This window comes from Bos mutus, chromosome 14, assembly GCF_027580195.1.
Source record: "Bos mutus isolate GX-2022 chromosome 14, NWIPB_WYAK_1.1, whole genome shotgun sequence".
NCBI classification, from domain to species: Eukaryota; Metazoa; Chordata; class Mammalia; order Artiodactyla; family Bovidae; genus Bos; species Bos mutus.
The window spans coordinates 29820255-29847302 of NC_091630.1; the positions used below are offsets into that span (position 1 = coordinate 29820255).

The 27048-nt window shown below is 34.3% G+C and overlaps 1 protein-coding gene across 3 annotated transcripts in view; it reads right to left on the bottom strand.

The window, feature by feature from the left end:
• Positions 1-4756: 4756 nt before the first annotated feature.
• Positions 4757-27048, bottom strand: part of CSMD3 (CUB and Sushi multiple domains 3) — a 1469470-nt gene continuing 1447178 nt past the window's right edge. For all 3 annotated transcript variants that reach the window (XM_070382828.1, XM_005887888.2, XM_005887887.2), the window contains 5 exons: positions 20601-20759; positions 17838-17950; positions 15679-15766; positions 9595-9730; positions 4757-5716 (listed from right to left, as the gene is read on the bottom strand). In XM_070382828.1, the coding sequence (XP_070238929.1) occupies positions 5557-5716; positions 9595-9730; positions 15679-15766; positions 17838-17950; positions 20601-20759 (656 nt within the window). In that variant the 3' untranslated portion in view covers positions 4757-5556. The remainder of the gene's footprint in view (positions 5717-9594; positions 9731-15678; positions 15767-17837; positions 17951-20600; positions 20760-27048) is intronic.

Below are 27048 nucleotides of genomic sequence, written 5' to 3' on the forward strand. Positions count from 1 at the left end.
CAATAAACTTCAAATGACATTTTATAAAGCTTCAATAAAGATTCCTAGGAAAACATATACTGATAAAAAGTAAAGAGAAATTCATTATTGATATTGTGAATAGTTTCTGGTCATTTCATCAAGAAATGTCCAAGTTTTCCATTATATTAAACTGACCTAATATGGAGTCTTCAAATTAACTCCATCAAATTCTGAATATTCTGAAGACAAATATTGATGCCACATAACCCATATCACCTCTATACTCCTTAATCTTATTCAGTAGGCTAGTCAAATATTTGCTTTTAATGCCATAGGAGTCAATTTTAACAGAAAAAGAGTGAAAGCTTATAGAAATGAACATAGTTACCACATAGAATTATGTGACTTCTATGTATACTTTAAAAAAATTATTAATAGCTTGACAAAACTTTAATTTACCTCGATAAGATCTATGTGTTTCCTATATTTATCCACTAGACATTATACTTCATACTAGAGTAGTATGTGAATGTTTAATGTTAGAAAATATCTACTGTGTTAACATTAATTAATGATATTTTTCTATTTATACTCAGTCTTTCCTTTTAGGGATTTCTTCTTAGAAATGTTTCTTCTTTATGTTGCTATTTCATAACTAACATCCAACTCAAGCCCTTAATTTTCATTGCCAATCACTCAAGAGAAAGTTTTATTCCCTGTACCATGAAGCATGGTTCTAAACCTAGTATGCTAGTAGAATTCAAAAAATGTGTAAACACAGGTGGGAAAATGCCACACCTTTATCTTCACTGTTCTCACTAAAATATAATATTTCCTTCAGTAAAAAGCTGGGTAAAAATAATCTCTGACTTTTGTCCCCTATAAAAATCACAGATATTTTATGTCATGTTAAATACTATGAATATATCAAAAAATTGCTTATGATACTCTTTAAAATTACAGAAATTATTAGCCCCACTACTTACTTAAAGTATCAGTAGAGAAGTATATTAATATCTCTCTATAAGTATATATTCATATATATGTATGTTAGTATACATTTACTAGAATATTTGAAAATATTTTAAAATTTTTTATCATTAATTTCCTTTTTATTTCTTCTTATGTACTTAAAATCTTTGTTCAAAAAAGGGTGCCATAAACTAGAAAAGTCTTGGTTTAAAAATAAAGAGATCGGGGTACTTGCTCTATAATAAAAGTGAAGTCACTCAGTTGTGTCCGACTCTGCGACCCCGTGGATTATAGCCCACCAGGCTCCTCCATCCATGGGATTCTCCAGGCAAGAATATTGGAGTGGGTTGCCATTGCTCTGTTAATTGGCTTACTGGGATTACAAAGCAATCAAATGACATTTTCCAGTAACACATTTCTTTCTAATAAGTTCCTTCAGGAGACACAAAATTTAACTAAATGATATGAAGAAAAGATTTACTAAGAAGCCCTTTTGGTTTATTTTAATTCACAATGTGGAGGTGGGTCGATATTTTTCTCTATGTATATGTATCTCATTGATCCTGTCAAAGCATTTGGGATTATCCCTATTTTCATATGTATGCAAATACTTATAAACAGGATTTGGATCTTATGAGAGTTTAAGCACAGATTTCTTGTTTTTTGTTTGCAATGCAACTTATAGCTATGAATTTGAATGTGTAGAATATACTTCTTTTTCAGGACTAATAAAATTATTACACATGGGAACTTATTAAAAGTTGGGAATGTATCTAGCCCGTGTTCACTAGCTCTATTGCTTTGTATTCTAAAGAATGAAATCTAACGTCCAGTGGCTGTTCTACTCTCCAGTAACTTTTAAATCTGCTTTAAAGTACTTTAGAATATCAAGCTCATGAAAGTAATCAAAGAAAGATATTTCTCAGATTTTTACACATGTATATCTTTTGAGATTCTTATTCCCTTTCCTCCAAAGTCATCCTAAAAAAAAAAAAAAAAAAAAAAAAAGAGAGAGAGAGAGAGAGAAGCAAATCAATATTTCTTTCAGTCGTTTCAAACTTCTCATTTTTAATTATTTCCTAGACTTATGAGCTTCTATAATTTTATAGAGGCTTTATTTCACCTTCCTTTAACAATGTCTATCTTACTTTTATAGATATTTATAGATTAGTACTTTGACAGCAAATATATTCTCATTCTCTTTAAGGGACACTCATATAGATATGTTTACTGACTGCTTTAGCTAACGTTATTGCTTTTTTTTTTTCTCTCACATAAGTGAAAAGGACAGGTGAAATAAATCTGACCTTTGGTTTATGCCCACAGTAATTTTCATTAGAATCCATTATCAAGAGATCCTGAGTGGAACCTACAGCTTTAATGTTCTTAAATATAAGAGAAACTCAAGAAGGCTCTTTTAAGTTACTTCCTTAATTGAAATCGAATAACAGAGTAGAACTGAAATGTTCTGATCAAAAAAAGAAAAAAAAAACTATGTTCCTTTACTAAATTATCAAGCTATACATTTTAAATATCTCACAATTATTAATTATACTTCAATAGAGCTAGGAAATGGAGAAGGCAATGGCACCCCACTCCAGTACTCTTGCCTGGAAAATCCCATGGACGGAGGGGCCTGGTGGGCTGCAGTCCATGGGGTTGCTAAGAGTCAGACACGACTGAGTGACTTCACTTTGACTTTTCACTTTCATGCATTGGAGAAGAAAATGACAACCCACTCCAGTGTTCTTGCCTGGAGAATCCCAGGGACGGGGGAGCCCGGTGGGCTGGTGGGAGCCACCTATGGGGTCGCACAGAGTCGGACACGACTGAAGCGACTTAGCAGCAGCAGCAGAGCTAGGAAAAAGATAAAAGTAAAGTGACTTCCACTAAAATAATTTTTGAGGGGGTTAAAAAGATAAACAGAAAATTTTTTAAATGAGAATTAATAATAAAAAGGCTAAAAAGGATAAGACATGTAAAAGAGGAAAGGATGCTAAGAAAAGCATCAATAGAAAGAAAAATTTAAAAGTTGAAAAATAAAAAGGGAAAAAAAGAAAACACAGGAGGAATAAACATATAGACAAATAACAACAAGAGAAAATGCAGAAGATATGAAGTGAATTAAAGGTGGAGATAATACAGTTAATGAAGTTAAAACAGAAACTGCAATATATCAAGAAGCAATTATTTCTAAAATAAAAGCAAAATAACAGTAATAGACTCGTAAAGACTGGAGATTCAGGTCTTGACATATAAAGACAATGTGTTCTGTAAAAAAGAGTTATCTAACAAAGTTGAATTTCAATAGCTTGTGATTTGAACTTTATAGAAATGATAAATCTCTTGAGTACAAAACTTTACATGTTTCATCCTGGAAATATAGATTTGTTTGTGAATATTAGTTTAATGTAGCAATTCAAAAGGTTATTGGGTTCATACCTAGGAAGCATGCTTAACATAAATATCTCTAAGAAATTTACTATAGAAATACTAGAAATCATCAGTTATATATAATTTTAGATACTATGTATTGTTAAAATATTGACACTTAAGGTAAATTCTAAGATGAGGTTTTTATGATACTATTATGCTTACTGAGAATGTTTATTTTTAAGAGTGTTATACGTGGGAACTACAGAACATGAAGAAAATACCCATATTTCATTATTATGTTTTGAACTAAGTATATGCAGTTTCAGAACTTTATTATATCACCAAATAAAGAAGGGCTGCTCATTCCTTTTAATAACCACTGCACCGACAATTTTGAAAAGAATAGACATTTTACAAAAGCAATTATCCACTTTTATTTGTTTACATTGCACTGAAAATTTACATCATACTTTTACAAAGTTTTTTTTTTCATAAAAATATACTTCTTTACAAAAGTGTATGCATTAATATAAGAGGAGTAGCCAGTTGCAGAAGAAACATTGTTTAAACAAGATCTTAAATGTATTAACCTTAACATTAATGAATGAATTGTTGTTATTGCAGTCATTTGAATAAACAAGAATAAATAACTGATGGAATAAAATTTAAAACAGCATCCTGTCAGTAGAGTACAATGTTGGGAAAATTATATGAATTTCCAAAACAATGTATTTCAAAGTGGTTTACAAGAAATTCACTACATTTGTAGAGATAGATCCAAGCAGCACTCTGGGTGCAATGATTTCTCGTAGGCACTCTGTCTCATGATACAAAAAGCCGAGACTGTTTACAACTTTATCCATATTTGAAAGGGACAACAATGAAGTGTTTACACCAGGTACATAATTTATCCAGTGAAGTAAAACATGCTATTAAAGGAAGACTATGACCTATTAAATCAAAATGCTGGTATGTCTGTGATACAGTTGTAAATAACTTGCAAATACATACCTTAATAACTATGAAAGAAACCTGTCATATCTGGAAGCTGCTTCTTAAGGATAAGAGAATAGAAATTTTTAAATATATAAAAATTTGGTAAATCCACAACTTTAGGAAATAAATTTATATTGGTTATTTGAAAGTAATTTTACTTTTACTCATTTTGATTTAGGCAATGGTCCAAAATATATGTTTAACTCACTGTTAACTAAAAAGTTTAACAAGTTTATACTTCTAACTCACTGTTAGGTAAAAGTTCAAAGCAATATTAAATAAATTTGAACATTCAGCTGGAAGGAAAAACAGATAATTATAAACTAAATAAGTAGACTGATAGGTTCTATTTGGTCTTGCAAAAATATTAGAAAGAATGGTAAAGAATGGTAAGTTCAGTATCTCAGATAACTGCAAAATCATGATTATTATAGACAGTTTTTGCCAGCTAAGGTTGTTTCTGAGGGACAAAAAAGATTGAAGCAAGGAGTTAAACACTTACCCCATGGCTCACTGAATAATATTGGTTACAACATAATGAGGGAAATCAGGAAGATAGCATGATGAGCTTGCCATTTACAGAAACTATGACAACCAGTCTAAAAAAAGGTAGCAGTATGATACTGAAGAAAACAACCAGAAAGCATCAAATCAGAGTGGGCACTCTTATCTCATCTGTGACATAAATTAGCTCATAAACATTTCAGGGCATGACTCAATCTGAAATAACCAGGGAAATGAAGAAAACAATGACTCAATTAAAAGGAAGGAACAGCTGATAGAGTGGTGAAAAATACAGACTTATGGGCGTGATACAGCTCATGACAGTTAAAGAGAAGTCAGTGATCTATTGACTCTTGTAAGTATAGCTCTTATTTTCTACCCTATATCATTTTTTTAAACCCAGTCCCTCTAATATAGTTTATAAAGCACAGAAATACTGATAGTGGATGCTCCTCCAATATATGCAAATAAGTTTATGTTTTAGAATAATCTCCTTTTTAAAAAAAGCAAATAAACTGTGAGTAAGCACTCTTGGAGTGCAGCCAAATTTCTGTAAAATTCTCCATGGTAAACATGAAGAAGAATTATGGTCCAGTTTATGAAAAAACACTCTTCTCTATCATTCCACAGGAAAAGGTGACCCAGCAAGTCCTGATAAGTGTGCTTTGATTTGTTTGTCAGTGAACTAAGTGTGCACTGTTTTGTGTGTCGATTTCCAAGCTTCTGAAGAAGGCCAAAGCTGCCACGTTATACCATTGTGCAGACTGTGTTCAAGTTGGGATCGAACCGTACTGCCTTCCCTTCCACTGACTTTGTGTTGGTGTCATACATGGGATTTTCAAAAGCTGCTTGGCCATTGTTATTTTCATGAACTGAACATCCTGTATACTGGGTTTTGGGTGCAGTCCTGTAGATGAGAACACTAATTAGTTATACATTAACTTTCTTCCAGAAACAGCAGAATAGAACTCAAACACAATATATCAATACTTGAGTTATCACTGTTAATGGATAATATAACTTGAAAATATTGAGAAACCACAATTCATCAAATTTGAATAATTTACCTGTCACTTTTAAATCATGAATGACTTTTATTATTTACATACAATATATATTTATAAATGGTACCAATATGAGTAATATAAGTATAAATAAATATTATGGCTAGTCTTATAAATTTTCTTATGAGATAATGTTATCATAAATGATCATGTAAAATATAGCTAAATTATGATGATGATGAATTCAAATCTCATTACTATTCATTCCTCAAGTATTTATTGAACATCCATTACATGCTAGGCATGACCCTAGGCATTGGATATATAATTTTTCTTTTTTACAAAAAACATACAAACTCATTACTCTCATATTACAAGGACAGCAATGAATAAATTAAAAATAAACAAGAAAAACGAAACAAGATAATGAAAATTGTTTTGCTGAAAAGGAAAATGGTTGATATGACCAGAAGTAACTGGGAGCCATGTTAGGAGAGGTAATAAAGAAAATAAGGAAGTAAAATTTAATCTGAGACTTGAATGACAATAAGGAGTTCATTCTGCGGTAATAAGAAGGGAGTCCCAAGAAAAGCAGACATCTGATACTGACACCTAGTTTTGGAAAGTGCTTAGAGTATCCCAGAAACATAAATACTAGATTGGCTTAAAATTATATACATTAGAACAAGTAAACTCAAAATCTCAAAGACAAAATGACTAACTACACTGATATCTCATGTCATGAAATAGTTTCCAGAGTTCCTGATAACTGAATATTTGCTATTAGTTAACAAAACACATGGAATCTAAGCTGGCTGGTATAAGGTGTTCATTTTGAATCCCTCCTTTATTTTTTGTCTCACTTTTTGACTAATGTTTATTTCTAGTTTCTCTTTCCCACATCCTACAGCACAATTTTCTGACATTTGTAAATCAAATGATAAAAAATCAAATTGCAAAAAAATCATTTGTAAATAAAATTATAATTTTACATGTAAATCAAATGATCAAAGGCATACTTGAGTTTGAGCAAACTCTGGGAGATAGTGAAAGACAGGGAAGCCTGGTGTGCTGTACTCCACAGGGTCGCAAAAGTTGGACAAAACTTAGGGACTGAACAACAGCAACAAAAGCATACTTACCCCTATGTGTTCCTCAAATTTAATTCCTAAAAAGGCCTTAAAATAATTCTCTTTTGCTTACAACAAATAACACAAAATTTCAACTACTTATTTTATTATAATTTGTATTTGCCACTCTGTGATTGTCCTATCCTTAGCACATTTTCTGAATTTTTCTCTGTACTAAAAATTGTCAGGGATTTGTATGATAACATTTTAAAAAATCTATCTAAAATTGCTTTCAATAGCATCATCTATATATACATATATATAGTTATATAATGTAAATTATATTGCTTACAACTTGCTCTTGCCAGGTGCATAATTTTAATCAATCACATTCATCTCTCTTTTTTAAACTAGGTTCACAATAAAAACAGAAGCAACATCATTTCCTTCTAATTAGGTAAGGATCACAAAGATTTAAAAGATTTGTTTCTGCAAATATTAAGCAACAACTTTAAGGAAAATAACATCAAACTTTAGAAAAGTTTATACTATCAATAAAAATTAACTTAAAACTAATCAATGTTCTAAACATAAGAGCAAAATCTATAAAATACTTAGGAGAAAACACATAGGTAAACCTTCATGGCCTTGCATTTGGCAATGGTCTCTTAGGTATAATACTAAGAGCAAAGTAACAGAAGAAAAAAGAAATAAATTGGACTTCATAAAAGTGAAAAATTTGGTATATCAAGGGATACTATCAAGAAACTGTAACTACAACCCACGGAAAGAGAAATATTTGCAAACCATGTATCTGAAAAGGGTTTAGTATCCAGAATATATGGAGAACTCTTATACCTCAAAAATAAGACAAATTAGTCAATTTTAAAAATGGGCAAAGAATTTGAATAGGTATTTCTTCAAAGAATGTAGACAAATGACTAGCAGACACATGAAAAACGCCCAATATAATTAGTAATTAGGGAAATGCAGATCAATATCACAACGAAATACAGTTCACTAGGATGGTTAAATGAAAATGAAATCACTCAGTCGTGTCCAACTCTTTGTGACCCCGTGGACTGCAACCTATCAGGCCCTTTTCTGTCCATGGGATTTTCTAGGCAAGAATACTTTTGTGGGTTGCCATTTCCTTCTCCAGGGAATCCTCCTAACCCACGGATTGAACCCGGGTCTCCTGCATTGCAGGTAGACGCTTTACCATCTGAGCCACCAGGGAAACCATATTAAATGTGGTTAAATGAAGGAAAAAGGTTAAATGAAGGATTACCATATAATCCAAGAATTTCATTCTTGAATGCATACTCAAAAAACTGAAACAGGCGTCTGAATAAAACTTGTACACAGATGTGTATAGCAGCACTGTTCACAATAGCTCAAACATAGGAATAATCCAAATATCCATCAGCTGATGAATGGACATATTTAAACATAACATATTCAAACATACAATGGAATATTATTCAGCCACATAGTCAATAATATGTAGATGTGTAGTATGATAAGGATAACCTTGAAAACACTATATTATATTTAAGAAGCCAGATACAAAATGTCACATATTGTATGATTCCATATATATATAATATGCAGAAGGTGAACCAAAGTAATTACCTGAGACAGGGGTAGGAGGAGTAGGGAGTGACTGTTTAGTGGGTACAGTTTCCTTTTAGGCTGATGGTTTTGTGACATTGTGAGTATACTAAATGTCACTGAATTGTATATCTACAATGGTTTAAATCATTTTATGTGCATTTTACCACAATAATAAAAAATGATTAGCATAGCTTGCTTTATAAATAAATTTAGTGATGATTTTTATCATTAACAACATCTGATATTGACAAGGCCTGAACGACTGCTAATGCACAATTGTTACAAATTTGCATAATATTAATTAAATCATTCTTAGATAATACAGACTGGCATTTATAATAATGATATTAGTTTTGATTTAAAAAATTAGGTATTCATTTAGTTATCTGGTTACCAGCATACTTTCTTCTTCTCCTTTTTTTTTTTTTGCCTTTTTTTGTTTCCTTAATAAGCGATGGTCTCAAATAGTGGATTAACTGCATACTAAAGCCCTTCATCAAGATGTTGTAATGGACATAGCAAAGAGGGGTCAACTGATAATCTATACAGTCATATGTGAGATATATAACAAATATACTAACTGCAGCATTTTCTAAAAGCAACAGAAGATAAATGAGAAGACTAGAAGATTTTATCATCTGTCAGCCTGGGTAAAATCTGTCAGTACTGTCATGTAAACTAAGAGGTTTAAACATAAACTTCTTCCTTGTTCTCTAAAGACACGTGGCAGCAGATATCACCTGTTCATTTTAAACCTTAACTTAGATTTTGTAAACTATAGTTTCAGCATGGATAGTATGAAAATAACTTATACAATTAGTTACATTCCAGAAAATTGACAGACAAAAAGGAGAAAGAATAAAGTTGAATGTTTGCACAACTCAACAGAGCGATTTTAGTTGTGTGTATATTGGGGTGATGGGATGATGGGCAGAGGAAATAATGGTTTTAACAAACTGTGGTTATATTTGCTACAACAATTCAGACCAAAAAAACCAAAAAACAAAACAGAAGTTAGAATTTGAATTGGAGAGTAAAAAGAACATAAAATATAGATTTGGGAAACATTTTATACTTAACATCAATAAACTTACCTTTGTTTATAGAGATAAAATCCAAATCCTGCAAATATAAGTGCAAAAAAAGGCACCAGAATAGCAATGGCCACGGAACTACTATTTGTACCATGAGGTTGATTTGAAGAATTTGAGCCTTCTGACATATTCAGTCCTATAGAAGGAAAAAAAATAACATACAAATAAAAAATTAGGTATCTTTTATCAACTTGATATTTTTTAGAAACCAATTAATTTATTCCTTGCTCAAGATATTTATCTACTTGGAAATACAAAAATAATTCACAAAACTCCTTCATTTCCACACAATTTTACACAACACCTACTATGTATATTTTTCCAGGAAAGGATACAGAATGAACAATAAGCTCAGTCTCTGAACTTTAGTTAATAACAACTGTAGGAAGAATACAGAGCCATAAATAAGTGTATATATGAAGCATGAATTAATGTTAGGCATATCTGTATAGAAAAGATATGTGATAGGAAAAGGAGGCTAAAATGATAAACATTTGAAAAGGCATAAATATTATTCTAAAGAGCTCAAAATTTTCACCCACCTACAGTGAGGAAGAACTGAAGATGTGTAGGGGAAAAAACTGCTCAGTGGTTATATACAAGATTTTAAACAGTGACTAAGGTGAGATGGACTTGAGAGAGTCTGGTCTGAAAGCAGGAGTAGTTTGAAGACATCCCAGATAAAAATGGAAATTAAGATGGGAACTATAGCACTAGGAAGAGCATGAAAAGATAGATTTCCAGGAACATTTCATATTTCAAATAAACAGAAGTTATCTGTGTGGATGAAGGAAGAAGGGTGTAAGAAGGCATAGGATTTAGGAGTGTTCTCCTTGGGACTGAGTAAATGGTTATGACATTCAGTTCAGTTCAGTCGCTCAGTCATGTCCGACACTTTGCGACCCCATGAATCACAGCATGCCAGGCCTCCCTGACCATCACCAACTCCCGGAGTTCACTCAGACTCACATCCATCAAGTCAGTGATGCCATCCAGCCATCTCATCCTCTGTTATCCCCTTCTCCTCCTACCCCCAATCCCTCCCAGCATCAGAGTCTTTTCCAATGAATCAACACTTCGCATGAGGTGGCCAAAGTACTGGAGTTTCATCTTCAGCATCATTCCCTCCAAAGAAATCCCAGGGCTGATCTCCTTCAGAATGGACTGGTTGGATCTGTTTGCAGTCCAAGGGACTCTCAAGAGTCTTCTCCAACACCACAGTTCAAAAGCATCAATTCTTCGGTGCTCAGCCTTCTTCACAGTCCAACTCTCACATCCATACATGACCACTGGAAAAACCAGAGCCTTGACTAGATGGACGGTTGTTGGCAAAGTAATGTCTCTGCTTTTGAATATGCTATCTAGGTTGGTCATAACTTCTCTTCTAAGGAGTAAGCGTCTTTTAATTTCATGGCTGCAATCACCATCTGCAGTGATTTTGGAGCCCAGAAAAATAAAGTCTGACACTGTTTCCACTGTTTCCCCATCTATTTCCCATGAAGTGCTGGGACTGGATGCCATGATCTTCGTTTTCTGAATGTTGAGCTTTAAGCCAGTTTTTTCACTGTCCTCTTTCACTTTCATCAAGAGGCTTTTTCGTTCCTCTTCACTTTCTGCCACAAAGGTGGTGTCATCTGCATATGTGATGTTATTGATATTTCTCCCGGCAATCTTGGTTCCAGCTTGTGCTTCTTCCAGTCCAGCGTTTCTCATGATGTATTCTGCATATAAGTTAGATAAGCAGGGTGACAATATACAGCCTTGATGTACTCCTTTTCCTATTTGGAACCAGTCTGTTGTTCCATGTCCAGTTCTAATTGTTGCTTCCCACCTCTTGAAGAATATTCCACAGTTTATTGTGATCTTCACAAAGGCTTTGGCATAGACAATAAAGCAGAAATAGGTGTTTTTCTGGAACTCTCTTGCTTTTTTCCATGATCCAGCAGATGTTGGCAATTTGATCTCTGGTTCCTCTGCCTTTTCTAAAACCAGCTTGAACATCATGAAGTTCATGGTTCACATATTCCTGAAGCCTGTCTTGGAGAATTTTGAGCATTCCTTTACTAGCATGTGAGATGAGTGCAATTGTGTGGTAGTTTGAGCATTCTTTGGCATTGCCTTTCTTTGGGATTGGAATGAAAACTGACTTTTCCGGTCCTGTGACCACTGCTGAGTTTTCCAAATTTTCTGGCATATTGAGTGCAGCACTTTCACATCATCATCTTTCAAGATTTGAAATAGCTCAACTGGAATTCCATCACCTCCACTAGCTTTGTTTGTAGTGATGCTTTCTAAGGCCCACTTGACTTCACATCTAGGATGTCTGGCTCTAGGTGAGTGATCACACCATCATGATTATCTCGGTCATGAAGATCTTTTTTGTATAGTTCTTCTGCGTATTCTTGCCACCTCTTCTTAACATCTTCTGCTTCTGTTAGGTCCATACCATTTCTGTCCTTTATCGAGCCCATCTTTGCATGAAATGTTCCCTTGTTTCTCTAATTTTCTTGAAGAAATCTCTAGTCTTTCCCATTCTGTTGTTTTCCTCTATTTCTTTGCATTGATCGCTGAGGAAGGCTTTCTTATCTCTTCTTGCTATTCTTTGGAACTCTGCATTCAGATGCTTGTATCTTTTCTTTTCTACTTTGCTTTTTGCTTTTCTTCTTTTCACAGCTATTTGTAAGGCCTCCTCACACAGCCATTTTGCTTTTTTGCATTTCTTTTCCATGGGGATGATCTTGATCCCTGTCTCCTGTACAATGTCACAAACCTCAGTTCACATCAGGCACTCTATCTATCGGATCTAGGCCCTTAAATCTATTTCTCACTTCCATTGTATAATCATAAGGGATTTGATTTAGTTCATAAGGGATTTGATTCAGGTCACTAGACCTGAATGGTCTAGTGGTTTTCCCTACTTTCTTCAATGTCAGTCTGAACTTGTCAATAAGGAGTTCATGATCTGAGCCACAGTCAGCTCCTGGTCTTGTTTTTGTTGACTGTATAGAGCTTTTCCATCTTTGGCTGCAAAGAATATAATCAATTTGATTTCGGTGTCGACCATCTGGTGATGCCCATGTGTAGAGTCTTCTCTTGTGTTGTTAGAAGAGGGTGTTTGCTATGACCAGTGCATTTTCTTGGCAAAATTCAATTAGTCTTTGCCCTGCTTCATTTTGTATTCCAAGGCTAATTTGCCTGTTAGTCCAGGTGTTTCTTGACTTCCTACTTTTGCATTCCAGTCCCCTATAATGAAAAGGACATCTTTTTGGGTGTTAGTTCTAAAAGGTCTTGTAGGTCTTCATAGAACCGTTCAACTTCAGCTTCTTCAGCGTTACTGGTTGGGGCATAGACTTGGATTACTGTGATATTGAATGGTTGGTTTGCCTTGGAAACGAACAGAGATCATTCTGTCGTTTTTGAGATTGCATCCAAGTACTGCATTTCAGACTCTTTTGTTGACCATGATGGCTACTCCATTTCTTCTAAGGGATTCCTGCCCACAGTAGTAGATATAATGGTCATATGAGTTAAATTCACCCATTCCAGTCCATTTTAGTTCACTGATTCCTAGAATGTTGACATTCACTCTTGCCATCTCTTGTTTGACCACTTCCAATTTGCCTTGATTCATGGACCTGACATTCCAGGTTCCTATGCAATATTGCTCTTGACAGCATCGGACCTTGCTTCTATCACCAGTCACATCCACAACTGGGTATTGTTTTTGCTTTGGCTCCATCCCTTCATTCTTTCTGGAGTTATTTCTCCACTGATCTCCAGTGTATTGGGCATGTACTGACCTGTGGAGTTCCTCTTTCAGTATCATATAATTTTGCCTACATTAGCCTAGCTAAAAGATGAGAAAAATGAGATTTGTCAATGTGTTGGCACAGGGACTATGGAAGAGAAATAAATAGCAAACTCTTTTTTCAGAAAAATAGTTTATTTTTCTTCTTAATAGGTTCTGTTTTAGACATGCAGTGCTTGAGATGATTTGGGGAATATAATGTGAAAAAATCTTGTATTCAATTATACGACTGTGACAATGTACTATATTAGTGAATGTCTTCTACTGATTTTAAAACTAACAATTGTGGCAAGACATTATCTGAAATGACATCTCCTTATTATTGTTCATCTGGGGAAAGCTGATTTACTTTTTAAAAAAACATTCAACTATATCAAATGTTCAACTAAGTCATGCTTTATTAACTATGCCAAAGCCTTTGACTGTGTGGATCACAGCTAATTGTGGAAAATTCTTCAAGAGAAGGGAATACCAGACTACCTGACCTGCCTCCTGAGAAATATGTATGCAGGTCAAGAAGCAACAGTTAGAACTGGACATGGAACAACAGACTGATTCCAAATCAGGAAAGGAGTATGTCAAGGCTGCATATTGTCACCCTGCTTATTTAAGTTATACGCAGAGCACATCATGTGGAATGCTGGGCTGGATGAAGCACAAGCTGGAATCAAGATTTCTGGGAGAAATATCAATAACTTCAGACATGCAGATAACACCTTATGGCAGAAAGTGAAGAAGAACTAAAGGGCCTCTTAATAAAAGTGAAAGAGGAGAATGAAAAAGTTGGCTTAAAACTCAACATTCAGAAAATGAAGATTATGCATCCAGTACTATCACTTCATGGCAAATAGATGGGGAAACAATGGAAACAATGAGAGACTTTATTTTTTTTGTAGGGGGTGTGCTCCAAAATCACTGCAGATGGTGACTGCATCCATGAAATTAAGACACTTGCTCCTTGGAAGAAAAGTTATGACAAACCTAGACAGTATATTAAATAGCAGAGACATTACTTTGGTCCATCTAGTCAAAGCTATGGTTTTTCCAGTAGTCACGTATGGATGTGAGAGTTGAACTATAAAGAAAGATGAGTGCTGAATAATTGATGCTTTTGAACTGTGGTGTTGGAGAAGACTCTTGAGAGTCCCTTTGGTCTGCAAGGAGATCAATCCAAAAGGAATCCAGTCTGAATATTCATTGGAAGGACTGATGCTGAAGCTGAAATTCCAATACTTCTTCCACCTGATGCGAAGAACTGACTCCTTGGAAAAGACCCTGCTACTGGGAAAGACTGAAGGTGGGAGGAGAAGGGGACAACAGAGGATGAGATGGTTGGATGGTATCACCAACTCAGTGGATGTGAATTTGAGTAAACTCCGGGAGCTAGTAATGGACAGGGAAGCCTGGCGTGCTGCAGTCCATGGGGTCTCAAAGAATGGACATGACTGAGAGACTGAACTGAACTGAAGTCATACCCTAGTCAAGGTTAAAAATATTAGTACCATTTTGTATTTTAATTTTCCAGGGACTCAGAAAATTTACATAAAAGTTCAAAGCAATGGAATTTTAAAGATAAACATCAAGGAGTAGTTTTTAGAACATGGATTTACTGTTTATGCATTACTACCACAATATAATAATGAGATACAGTATACTTTAGGAAAATTGTACACCAAAAGGTGTGTTAATAAATACATTCAAACGAGACTATTAAATATTTAGATATGTTTGAGAAGAGTTGGGAATAAAAATGACAAAACCCTGTACCTCCCACCACAGAAAATTTACATATCTGACTAGCACAAAGCCCCCACAATGGTTCACTCCTCAAAGTAATTTTCCCTTTCCAGATTCTATGAGTTTCTCAAAGTGCCACTACATTGGTTTTTTTTTTTTTGGTGGGGCAGTAAGAAAATTTCAAAGATATTCAAATGGAAGAGAAGCAATACAATTCTCATAAGATAAAATCATTCACAGTTTAAAATTTTATTTCAAATCTTTATCACTTTTTCTCCTTTTTACTTGCTTGAGGGAAAGGCAGTTTGTCATATTTATTAGAAATATGATGAAAAACTAAACACTGTATTGAGGTGGAACACAGAGAACCAATATTTTAAAGACTGTACTTATTTAGAAGGCTATCAAGTGTATCAATGTATAGTCCTGACAATGCAAAATTCAAAATGCAGTAAGTGTGCCTAATGTACAGAATCCATTATATTTTCTTATGATATCTTGAGTAATAAAGTACATGAAAATGAAAATGACTACATTACCTAGTCTTTGTAGTCCAAATTGCCCATAATCTTTACCCTGAATAAATCCTTGAAATACATAAGTAGCTCCATCAGGCTCAGCAGAAACCTAAAAATATTTATAAGTTTGATTAAACATAAAAGTTGGCCACAGATATATTTTCCCAGTCTTAGAAAATATTCAGACTTAATATAAAATGAATATTATGCACAATTCCTTCCTCCATATCTTCTGTGTAAAACAGAACATCATGCAAATTTACCATTATTAAAAATAAAATGAAAAATTTCATCTTTAATTAGGATACTGGAAATAAGGGGGATTAGTTATTAATATAATGATACAGATTTATAGATTTCTTTTAGGTGAAGAAACTGATTGTCAAGAAAAAGACCAAGGATATGATAAAACAGAATAAGGCAAGTAGTCAATTAAAAATTAAAATATAATACTGTACTTTGTAGATTCAATTACTGTTCAGCATACAGGCACAATTTTCTCCCTTCCCATTAACATTCATGAAAAGTGTATTCATTCTTCCTCAGTGAGTTGGATTTTGTCCTGTGACTTGCTTTGGCCAATGGAATGTGGGTGGAATTGACAATAAGTCAGTTCCAAGCCTAGGCCTTAAGAGGCATGTTTCCCATTATAAGTGAAAGAAACCATATAATCCATGGTCACAAAAGACCAGGGATTGTATGATTCATAAATATGAAAGCCTAGAACAGTGAAATCTAGACAGAAAATAGAGTTGTGGTTGCTGGGATTTGGGGGAGAAAGGAGGGGTGGATGGGTTGGGCGATAGGTAAAGGATATGGTTTCTTTTTGAGGTGATGGAAATATTCTAAAATCAACTGTGGTGATGGTTACACATCTGTAAATATAGTAAGAACTACTGAACTGTACACTTTAAATGAGTAGGGTACATGGATTATATCTCAATAGGGCTGTTAAAATAAGGGGGACATATTTCCACTTTGCCCCTCAGAGTTTCAGGCCTTTGGCAAGAGAAGGACATGTTCCTGGCAGCTGCTGTCCCTCCAGCCTGGACCTGATATGAGACACCTGGAGCAACCTGAACTTGATACCACAGCTTCAAATGGAGCCCCCCAAGCTAGCCCCAGAAACATGAGAAAGAACTTGTTGCATGTTGAGCCTGAGATTTTGTGACTCTACCTAATCCTGCAAATGCTATTAACTGTACCTTGCATGTAAAGTTCTATACATAAAAAATAGGTCACATGCATAGTGTTATTTGATCTCACTAATAAAATATGAGTTGATACATTTCAGTGTTGCTGATAACTAGTCATATGAATTTACCCCAAAGTTTGTCCTGATTATTTTCAATGTTATCTAAGTCATGTATGTTCTTGTGAAAGCTGCAAAAAACCTTGCATCCTCGCCCTAAAAAGCAAAATATTATACCAAATTATTCATGTAAGTCTGACATTTCACAAGTGATTTATTCCTTATTATCAGACATACCCTGGGCAAGGTCATTTTTAGACACAAAATGCTTCTAAAAAGAAAAGCTCAACCTCTAATAGTTAAATGAATGTATTCATTTTATTTGTTTCCTAAATGAAACAATCTAAGTGCACTGAAGATGAGTTAGACCTCAACTCCATGAATAATGGCACAGAAAGGGAAACAGGATGCACTTTTTATTTTCCCTCAGAAACCAAATTTACTCTTCATATTTAGAAAATTTTATAAAGTTGGCTATGAAGAAGAAGTTATGTGAGCCACTTCCTCTGAACAGTTACCATAACCTCACTTTGGAGTTACCCTGTTCTATTCAGTCACTTAAGTGAATGGAATTTCTAAACTGGCAGTTGGAAGCAACAAATCTTATACTTACACACTGCCCAGAAGTCTTTGATAAAATGACCATGGGAACTCTGACTATATGCTCTGAAGTAACAAAACTTTTACAAGGAAAACCTTCTGTAGGTCATAGGCTTCAGTAGTTTAGACACACTAGATTACTAAGTATTTATACTGAATCATTTATTTTTTCAAAATAAATTAGTCATAATAGTAGTTTTGCCATTTTATGTGTGTGCATTTAACTAGCTCAATTTAGAAACTTACATTTTTCTGTAATTTTAATGACAAACCATAGCACAAATGTGTTATTAAGTTTAGCAGCAGACTTTTAAAGAAATATACTTACAAAGCCATCCATGGCCCAATTTTCCTCCTTCATTTTCTTCACAGAAGCTTGAGCTGGTACTTTAATGAGATAGATGTGTAACATTAGGCGAGCTTCTTGGCTTTTATATACTCCTGTAAAATATAAGGATGTTTAGTCTACTAATTTTGCAAGTAGTTATGTTTCACTTTATTATCTATAGCTCCTTAAATATATCATAAATACATGTGATAAGAAAAGGAAAAAAAGCAACAAATCAAGCCCATTTTCATGCTTTTTCACAAATCCTGCAAAATATAGCAATCTCTCAGCTGAAATTCTCAACTTAACTATTACTGTGGGGTTTAAATTACGTATGCTATTAAAATCAAATATTATTGTTATTAATAACATCATTCCATGATTGTTGTAAAAATGATTTATTTCATCAGTCAGATTTAAAATACTCAAGGGTATGAATCAAATGTTGAAACTCTTGACATTTTCCTTAATAATTAAGTACAAGCCCACCCTTAGAAAAAGAATATTTGAGGTGCTACTGGAATCGCAAAGATGAATATGTGGTTCCTATCTAAAAATGTGATGTTTATAAGAATTTCTGATGAAACAGGAGATATAATGACAGAGATAGAGAATATGATGAATTAAAGGCCAAAAGAAAGAAGGATCATTTCACACCAGAGTGATTAGGAAATGCTTATTAAGAAAGAGTATTTGAGCTGGATCACAAAAATCAAGTAGAATTTTTAGTTCAAGAAAGTAAATACAGAATGTGGCATAAAGAGGAGAAGCAAATGTATTCATTTTATTTTATTTTTTCCTGAATAAGAGTACTCTGAGAGTATAAATAAGTGGAATAAAAATGTGTTTTGGGGAACTGTATAAAATCATATTCTAAGTAAAAATTTTGTGATTAACTGATAGTTGAAATGACTCACTAATTCATTCACTTACTATTTCACCTAAGCAATAAGGTATCATAAAAATAAGCTGGGAATATAAATATAATACATAGATCTTGATCTATAAATTATAATAGAGAAAAGACACAAAAGTAATCAAAGTTGCTGGAAAAATGTTATAATTAATTCTATGTAGACAGTGTTAGCAAGTTAAATTGGTCTAATTATTTATGTTTATTTTCCTATATTTGTAGAAATTTGATTAGGATAAATATATATTTATTTAGTGCCAACTCTCATACAGAATAAAAATAAAACTCATGTTTCAAAATTAAATAGATCGGTAGTCACAATTTAAATGCATTCCTTTAATTCAATTTATATCATGTAATTGTATATATATTTTAAATTAAAATACATATTAACTTCTAATATTTTTATTTTGGCTTTAGTGTAGAGCCATTCAACAATACAAAATGATGCTGTATAGTTCTTGTAAAATTTACAAAATCAATAGATAAAATTTTATTTCTTATTTTATTTATATCACAAATTATTTCACTATTAATAATTATATGGGCTATATAGTCAATAAGTTTAAATATATACATTACATATTTTCAGTATCAATATTTTTTAAATCTATTTTTAAATGAAAACAATAATTCAAAGTCATTGAGACCAATTTTGCTCCAGTTTCATTTCTAACCTTTGAGGTATAGCAATGAACTGGAAGGCAAAGAGATGCTCTCTTAGGGCTTTAACTGTTGGAGTACAGACAAATTATGTCATGTCATGTCATATCATGTCATGTCATGTCATAACATGCCATGATATGCTATACTATACTATGCTATACTTTCAAATAATGAAAAGAAGAAAATGAAATAAGATAAGACTGCCGATGACTAACAGAGTGAGTCTATTTGTAAGGTGAAGGCTACTTTACCTAAGGTCATCAGGAGTACTGTTGACAAGATGACATTTGAGGAAACATTTGAATGTCAGAAAAACCAGAGTAATCAAAGATACAAATGAAGCGACTTAGCAGCAGTGTCAGAAGTGAGTTGAATTGTGGGACACCCAGCTGGTGTCACCGGATAAGGCAATGGCACCCCACTCCAGTACTCTTGCCTGGAAAATCCCATGGATGGAGGAGCCTAGTAGGCTGCAGTCCATGGGGTCGCTAAGAGTCGGACACGACTGAACGACTTCACTTTCACTTTTTCACTTTCATGCATTGGAGAAGGAAATGGCAACCCACTCCAGTGTTCTTGCCTGGAGAATCCCAGGGACGGGGGAGCCTGGTGGGCTGACGTCTATGGGGTCACAGAGAGTCAGACACGACTGAAGTGACTTAGCAGTAGCAGCAATGAAAGATAATGAGGGAAGTATGCAGTAGATCAAAGAAACTTGAGAAGGCTGAGAAGATGGATAAGGCTCTGGGTTCCTTTTGCCTAATTAGGGTAGTGTAGCCCTATATTTTCTATTTTAGACAATAGTGTCCTCCTAAACAGCCTCATTTGAAGACATGATTTTGTGATGATAAAGCAGCTTGCAAATCACTTATCCAGTCTCTTTGGTGTTATGAGAATAGAGAAGAAGTTAGTTTTATTCAAATTAAAAGTTCTCTTCTATTTCATGACATGTCATTCTAGCCATGTAAAAATATTCTTGAGGGAGCTTATTTCAGAATCACAGAGTTTTATATTTGTGTAGTATTATATATGCCTCAATCAAGCCAGAAAGCTTATTTCTAAATGAATTATGAATGCCACCAGAAATAAAGCAAATATTTCACAGTACAAAAATCACTAATAAAAATGATGAAATGATGAAAATAAAGGCATGAAGGCAAAGTTTCTTTTATTTAAAGTGATACCTGAAAGTAGTAGTTCCATGTTGCTATTACTGAGCGTTGCATTGACTCTCCCAGTGGAAGCATTGAAACTAGTAACTGTCAGGGTCATGGGTTGTTTCTTTCCTTTATAATTGTAAGAGCCTTTCCATATGTAATTTTGGGCAAACACATCATCAGGAACTGTGAACAAATTAAACATACACATTAATTTTGCAGTGCCCTATAAATATAAGCATTGTCAGATTAATGAGTATTAGTTTATAGAATAATCATTTTTCTAAATATACAAGAAAAAGAAGGTGCATTATAAAATGAATTTTTCACATACAAGTTTGCATATTTTTAGAATAAGCCAAAATAATGATAGCCTAGATTGTACATACACCATCATCAATGAGAGATAAATAAGCCACACCAATTAAAGACGTTAAGACTGAGAATCCAGCTAAATGTCATTTACTTATATTTGGCTTCCTATAATATCTTTTTTTCAGAAGGAAAATAAAATTATGTTATTGAGTCAAGTCAGTCTATATACAAGTTCCAGGATGCCTGCTCTTCTCCTAGCAGCAGAGATAGGTTCACAGGAGGAAGGTCATAGAGTTAAAACCTCCCTTGCTGAGCAGCCTTGGAAGACTAGCAGGAGGGATGCTCCTTGTCTCCTTTACAGAATACTGAGCTCAGTTATTTCAATAATAGGTGCTCCTGAAGAAGAACAGGGCTCCCTTGGTTTGCTCCTCACAGCTTTGAGGTTTACAAGTATTTTTAGAAATAAAAGAATTGTCACTAGAATTGGTAAACTCTCATGGGAAAGAAATGAGTTGTGGTAGAATCAAATAATATTCTAATATAAAATTTTCACCCAAAGAAGAAACATTCTTATTTTAAATGCATACAAATAAATAAGACATTATATTTATATAAATTAGTAATGTAATTTATAACTAATATAAATTAGGTGTGTCAAAGTCTACTTAGATCCTGGTAAGAGGCTGAAAAAAGTTTCCATTAATCCTGTACAATAAAGCCCATCCTTACATAGCAACTCTTCAAAACAGCCATGCCTATTTGTGTGAGTGAATGAACAACATAGATTTGGAGAAAAATCTTTCTTTTTTTTTTTAACAAGTTATTGACATTTGTTACCTGATTTTCCCTACACCCATAACAATTCTTACTGCTCCAATCACAGAGACTAGAGTTACAAATTGTATACTCCCTGAAATCTACTCAGCAAACAAATAAAGCTATGGTAAAAGATGAATACAAAGTGCACTCTTAAGTTGAGTTGTTATATTGTATTTGATAATTCAAAAGCAATATAGTAGAAAGACTAGAAGTGCAAGCACTGGAGCTAGAATGCTTGTATTGATAATTAAGTCCCCCTTCTACAATTTACAAACTGTGCCGTTTTTCCTAAATTACCTAACTCTCAAAACCTGAATTTCCTTATCATTAATGTAGAATTACCATAGACTTTACAAGGAAGATTAAATGAAGTTTTGCTAAATGTTAGTTGCTATCATTATTGTTATGCAGATAAAATAGTGAAACTTTTTACTATTTGGGCCTTATATCTCGTTATATATATATATATATATAAGCATGCAGTTAGTAACATGAAAAATCCATAGTCCTGGCTCTGGGACTTTGCAAGTCATCCTAAGAGTGGCACTCCGTTCCCAAACCTCAAACTACAAAGCTGTGCTCTGTATGTAAAAGAGACCTTACCTAAAAATGTAATACAATGTACTGGTAAAAAGTCTTTGATTTGGTAAGCACCTTCAGTTCAGTTCAGATCAGTCGCTCAGTTGTGTCCGACTCTTTGCGATCCCATGAACTGCAGCACGCCAGGCCTCTCTATCCATCATCAACTACGGGAGTCTACCAAACCCATGTCCACTGAGTCCATGATGCCATCCAACCATCTCATCCTCTGTTGTCCCCTTCTCCTCCTGCCCTCAATCTTCCCCAGCATCAGGGTCTTTTCAAATGAGTCAGTTCTTCGCATCAGATGGCCAAAGTATTGGGGTTTCAGCTTCAACATCAGTCCTTCCAATGAACGCCCAGAACTGATTTAGTTTAGGATGGACTGGTTGGATCTCCTTGCAGTCCAAGGGACTCTCAAGAGTCTTCTCCAATACCATAGTTAAAAAACATCAATTCTTCAGCACTCAGCTTTCTTTATAGTTCAACTCTCACATCCATACATGACTACTGGAAAAACCATAGCCTTGACGAGACAGACATTTGTTGGCAAAGTAATGTCTCTGCTCTTTAATATGGTATCTAAGTTGGTCATAACTTTCTTTCCAAGAGGTAAGCATCTTTTAATTTTATGGCTGCAATCACCATCTGCAGTGATTTTGGAGCCAAAAAATTAAAGTCTGATATTGCTTCTACTGTTTCCCCATCTATTTGTCATGAAGTGATGGGACCAAATGCCATGATCTTAGTTTTCTGAATGTTGAGCTTCAAGCTAACTTTTTCACTCTCCTTTTTCACTTTCATCAAGAGGCTCTTTAGTTCTTCGCTTTCTGCCATAAAGGTGGTGTCATCTGCATATCTGAGGTTATTGATATTTCTCCTGGCAATCTTGATTCCAGCTTGTGCTTCTTCCAGCCCAGCGTTTCTCATAATGTACTCTGCATATAAGTTAAATAAGCAGGGTGACAATATACAGCCTTGACATACTCCTTTTCCTATTTGGAACCAGTCTGTTGTTCCATGTCCAGTTCTAACTGTTGCTTCCTGACCTGTATATAGGTTTCTCAAGAGGCAGGTCAGGTGGTCTGGTATTCCCATGTCTTTCAGAATTTTCCACAGTTTATTGTGATCCACAGAGTCAAAGGCTTTGGCATAGTCAATAAAGCAGAAATAGATGTTTTTTTTTCTGGAACTCTCTTGCTTATTTGATAATCCAGCAGATGTTGGAAGTTAGATATCAGGTTCCTCTGCCTTTTCTAAAACCAGCTTGAACATCTGGAAGTTCATGGTTCATGTATTGTTAAAGCCTGGCTTGGAGAATTTTGAGCATTACTTTACTAGCGTGTGAGATGAGTTCAACTGTGCAGTAATTTGAGCATTCTTTGGCATTGCCTTTATTTGCGATTGGAATGAAAACTGACTTTTCAAGTCCTGTGGCCACTGCTGAGTTTTCCAAATTTGCTGGCATATTGAGTGCAGCACTGTCACAGCATCATCTTTCAGGATTTGAAATAGCTCAACTGGAATTCCATCACCTCCACTAGCTTTGTTTGTAGTGATGCTTCCTAAGGTCCACATGACTTCACATTCCAGGATGTCTGGCTCTAGGTGAGTGATCACACCTTTGTGATTATCTGGGTCGTGAAGATCTTTTTTGTACAGTTCTGTGTATTCTGCTTTTTTTTTTTTAATTTATTTATTTTAATTAGAGGCTAATTACTTTACAATATTGTATTGGTTTTGCCATACATCAACATGAATCCACCACGGGTGTACATGTGTTCCCAATCCTGAACCCTAGAGTGAAGTAAGCCAGAAAGAAAAACACCACCTCTTCTTAATATGCTTCTGTTAGGTCCATACCTTTTCTGTCCTTTATCTATCCTATCTTTGCATGAAATGTTCCCTTGGTATCTCTAATTTTCTTGAAGAGATCTCTAGTCTTTCCCATTCTATTGTTTTCCTCTATTTCTTTGCACTGATCGCTGAGGAAGGCTTTCTTATCTTTTCTTGCTATTCTTTGGAACTCTGCATTCAAATGGGTATATCTTTGCTTTTCTCCTTTGCTTTTGGCTTCTCTTCTTTTCACAGCTATTTGTAAGGCCTCCTCAGACAGCCATTTTTCTTTTTTGCATTTCTTTTTCTTGGGGATGGTCTTGATTCCTGCCTCCTGTACAATGTCATGAACCTCCATCCATAGTTCATCAGTCACTCTGTCTATCAGATCTATTCCCTTACATCTATTTCTCACTTCCACTGTATAGTCATAAGGGATTTGATTTAGGTCATACCTGAACGGTCTAGTGATTTCCCCCACTTTCTGCAATTTGAATCTGAATTTGGCAATAAGGAGTTCATAATCTGAGCCACAGTCAGCTCCCAGTCTTGATTTTGCTGACTGTATAGAGCTTCTCCATCTTTGGCTGCAAAGAATATAATCAATCTGACTTTGGTGTTGACCATCTGGTGATGTCCACATGTAGAGTCTTCTCTTGTGTTGTTGGAAAAGGGTGTTTGCTATGAGCAGTGCATTTCCTTGGCAAAACTCTATTAGTCTTGCCCTGCTTCATTCCGTATTCCAAGGCCAAATTTGCCTGTTACTCCAGGTGTTTCTTGACTTCCTACTTTTGCATTCCAGTCCCCTATAATGAAAAGGACATCTTTGGGAGAGTTAGTTCTAGAAAGTCTTGTATGTCTTCATAGAACCGTTCAACTTAAAGAGCAGTTAATTTAAAAAATATACCTAAAATTGTTTTGAGGAGGGAGTGACCAGTTAAATTATCCTACACTAGAAAGATCTGGAATTTGGAGGTAACGGACTCCCAGTTGGAGAGGTAAGAGGAGCAGCAAGGGAGAAAGAGATTCTAATAGCAGTGCCTGGCAAATTAGTAGGTACTCAATAAATGTGCTGTTCTTATCTTTCTCATTGTTTATCTCCCCCTGGCCTGTACTATGATTTTTCTTTGCTACTTCTGAATATTTAACAAAAATCTGCTACATCTGGTGATCTTGTCCATGGTGCTTAGGGGAATTAAGAAGGTTGGTTAAAAGAGATTAAAGAGAACTCCAATGGCAGAACACAGCAATGAAAAAAAGTAGATACTGGCAGCAGCTACACTGTATCAGGATAAATTATTGATGTGGTTGTAAATGTTTAACAACTGGCACTTCAGAAAACAAATCTACAAATTGATTTAATAGTATTTGCATTCTATAGTATATCTATGTTTCCATAATTGCAGTTTTCAAACCAGGAATATGACATCACTGAATGCAGAATTTGGACGAATGCACAGAACTGGCTAAAGCAAAGCTCTACCTAAAGCAAAGCTCTACCTGGAGGCTCCAGCATGCCACCACCACCCTCCACCTTTCTCACACATAACCAAGAAATGTGAGTCATGATAGGCTGGGAGGTAGACACCATTTGGTCATTTAAATCCATATGTACAATGGAGATGATAATACTTTCTATTGTTGAGCCTAATATGAAATTTAAATGTGATTTAAATTAAATATTTAAACTACTTATTCAGTAGTTCTTGTAAACTCTAAAATGTTATCCAACTAAAGCTGATGTGAAGCACAATGAAAAGGAGGAAGACGATGATTATCATCTTTTTTTTTTTCAAGACATTTTGAATTTAAACTTTGTTTCATGGACCTCATAGCACTGCCATGTTCCTGACTTTGATACCACTGCCAAATTATTGTTTGTTTGGGGTAGTCTAATCACTGTGTCATGATTTTAAATGAAATGTTTCTAATATTTTCCCACTTTAGATGAAATTGCTCTACAGTTTTATAGCTACCTTTACCCAGGTTAAAGAAATTCTTTTTCTTTCTAATTTATTAAAACTCTTTAAAAATTATAAACAGATGTTCAGTCTTATAAAATAGTTTCTGTACAAGCATTGTGGTGTTTATAATTTGTGATGTTACTTTTTTAATGTGATAGATTATGTTTAAGGATTAGTTACATATCATGAAAATATCTATGTATATCTATCATTAAAACAATTTGTCAATGGTTTCATCTTTATGATAATGTTGTACAGTTGATCCTTGAACAACATGGATTTAAACTGTGAGGCTCCACTTATGCACAGATTTTTTTCCATAGTAAATACTAGAGTACTACTATACTGATCCATGATTGGCTGAATTCATGGATGTAGAATCACAAATACAAAGGAATCTTGGGTAAAGAAAAACACAGACTGAGGGTTGACTACAAGCTACACACAGGTTTTTTGATTGCACTGACTGCTAGCACCTTTAATCCACTTGCTGTTCAAGAGTCAATTTAATTCACTAAGTATATCTAATTCACTAAGGTTTTAAGTAGGACTTCTTAATGTATAATCCTATATCAAATGGGCCTATAATTTTTTCCTTTTTATAATGTCTTTACTTGAGTTATTAGAGTTATACTGGACCCATAAAATGAGCTTCTTTAATAGTTTTTATAAAACTGAGATGATCTCTTCTGTTCCTTCAAAATTGTGTAGAGCTTATCAGTAGAGGCATATTTTTTTCTTGTGGAAATAGCTTTTACTACTACTTTATTTCTTACAGTATTGTTCATTTTTCTCCTATTAGTTAAGATATACTTTTTGAGTAACTTGTCAATATTTAACTTTTTAAAAATTGACAATTATGTAATTTCTGTTGTTTAGTCACTCAGGTTTGCCAGACTTTTTGTGAATCCATGGACTTCCCTGTCCTTCACTATCTCCTGGAGTTTTGCTCAAACTCATGT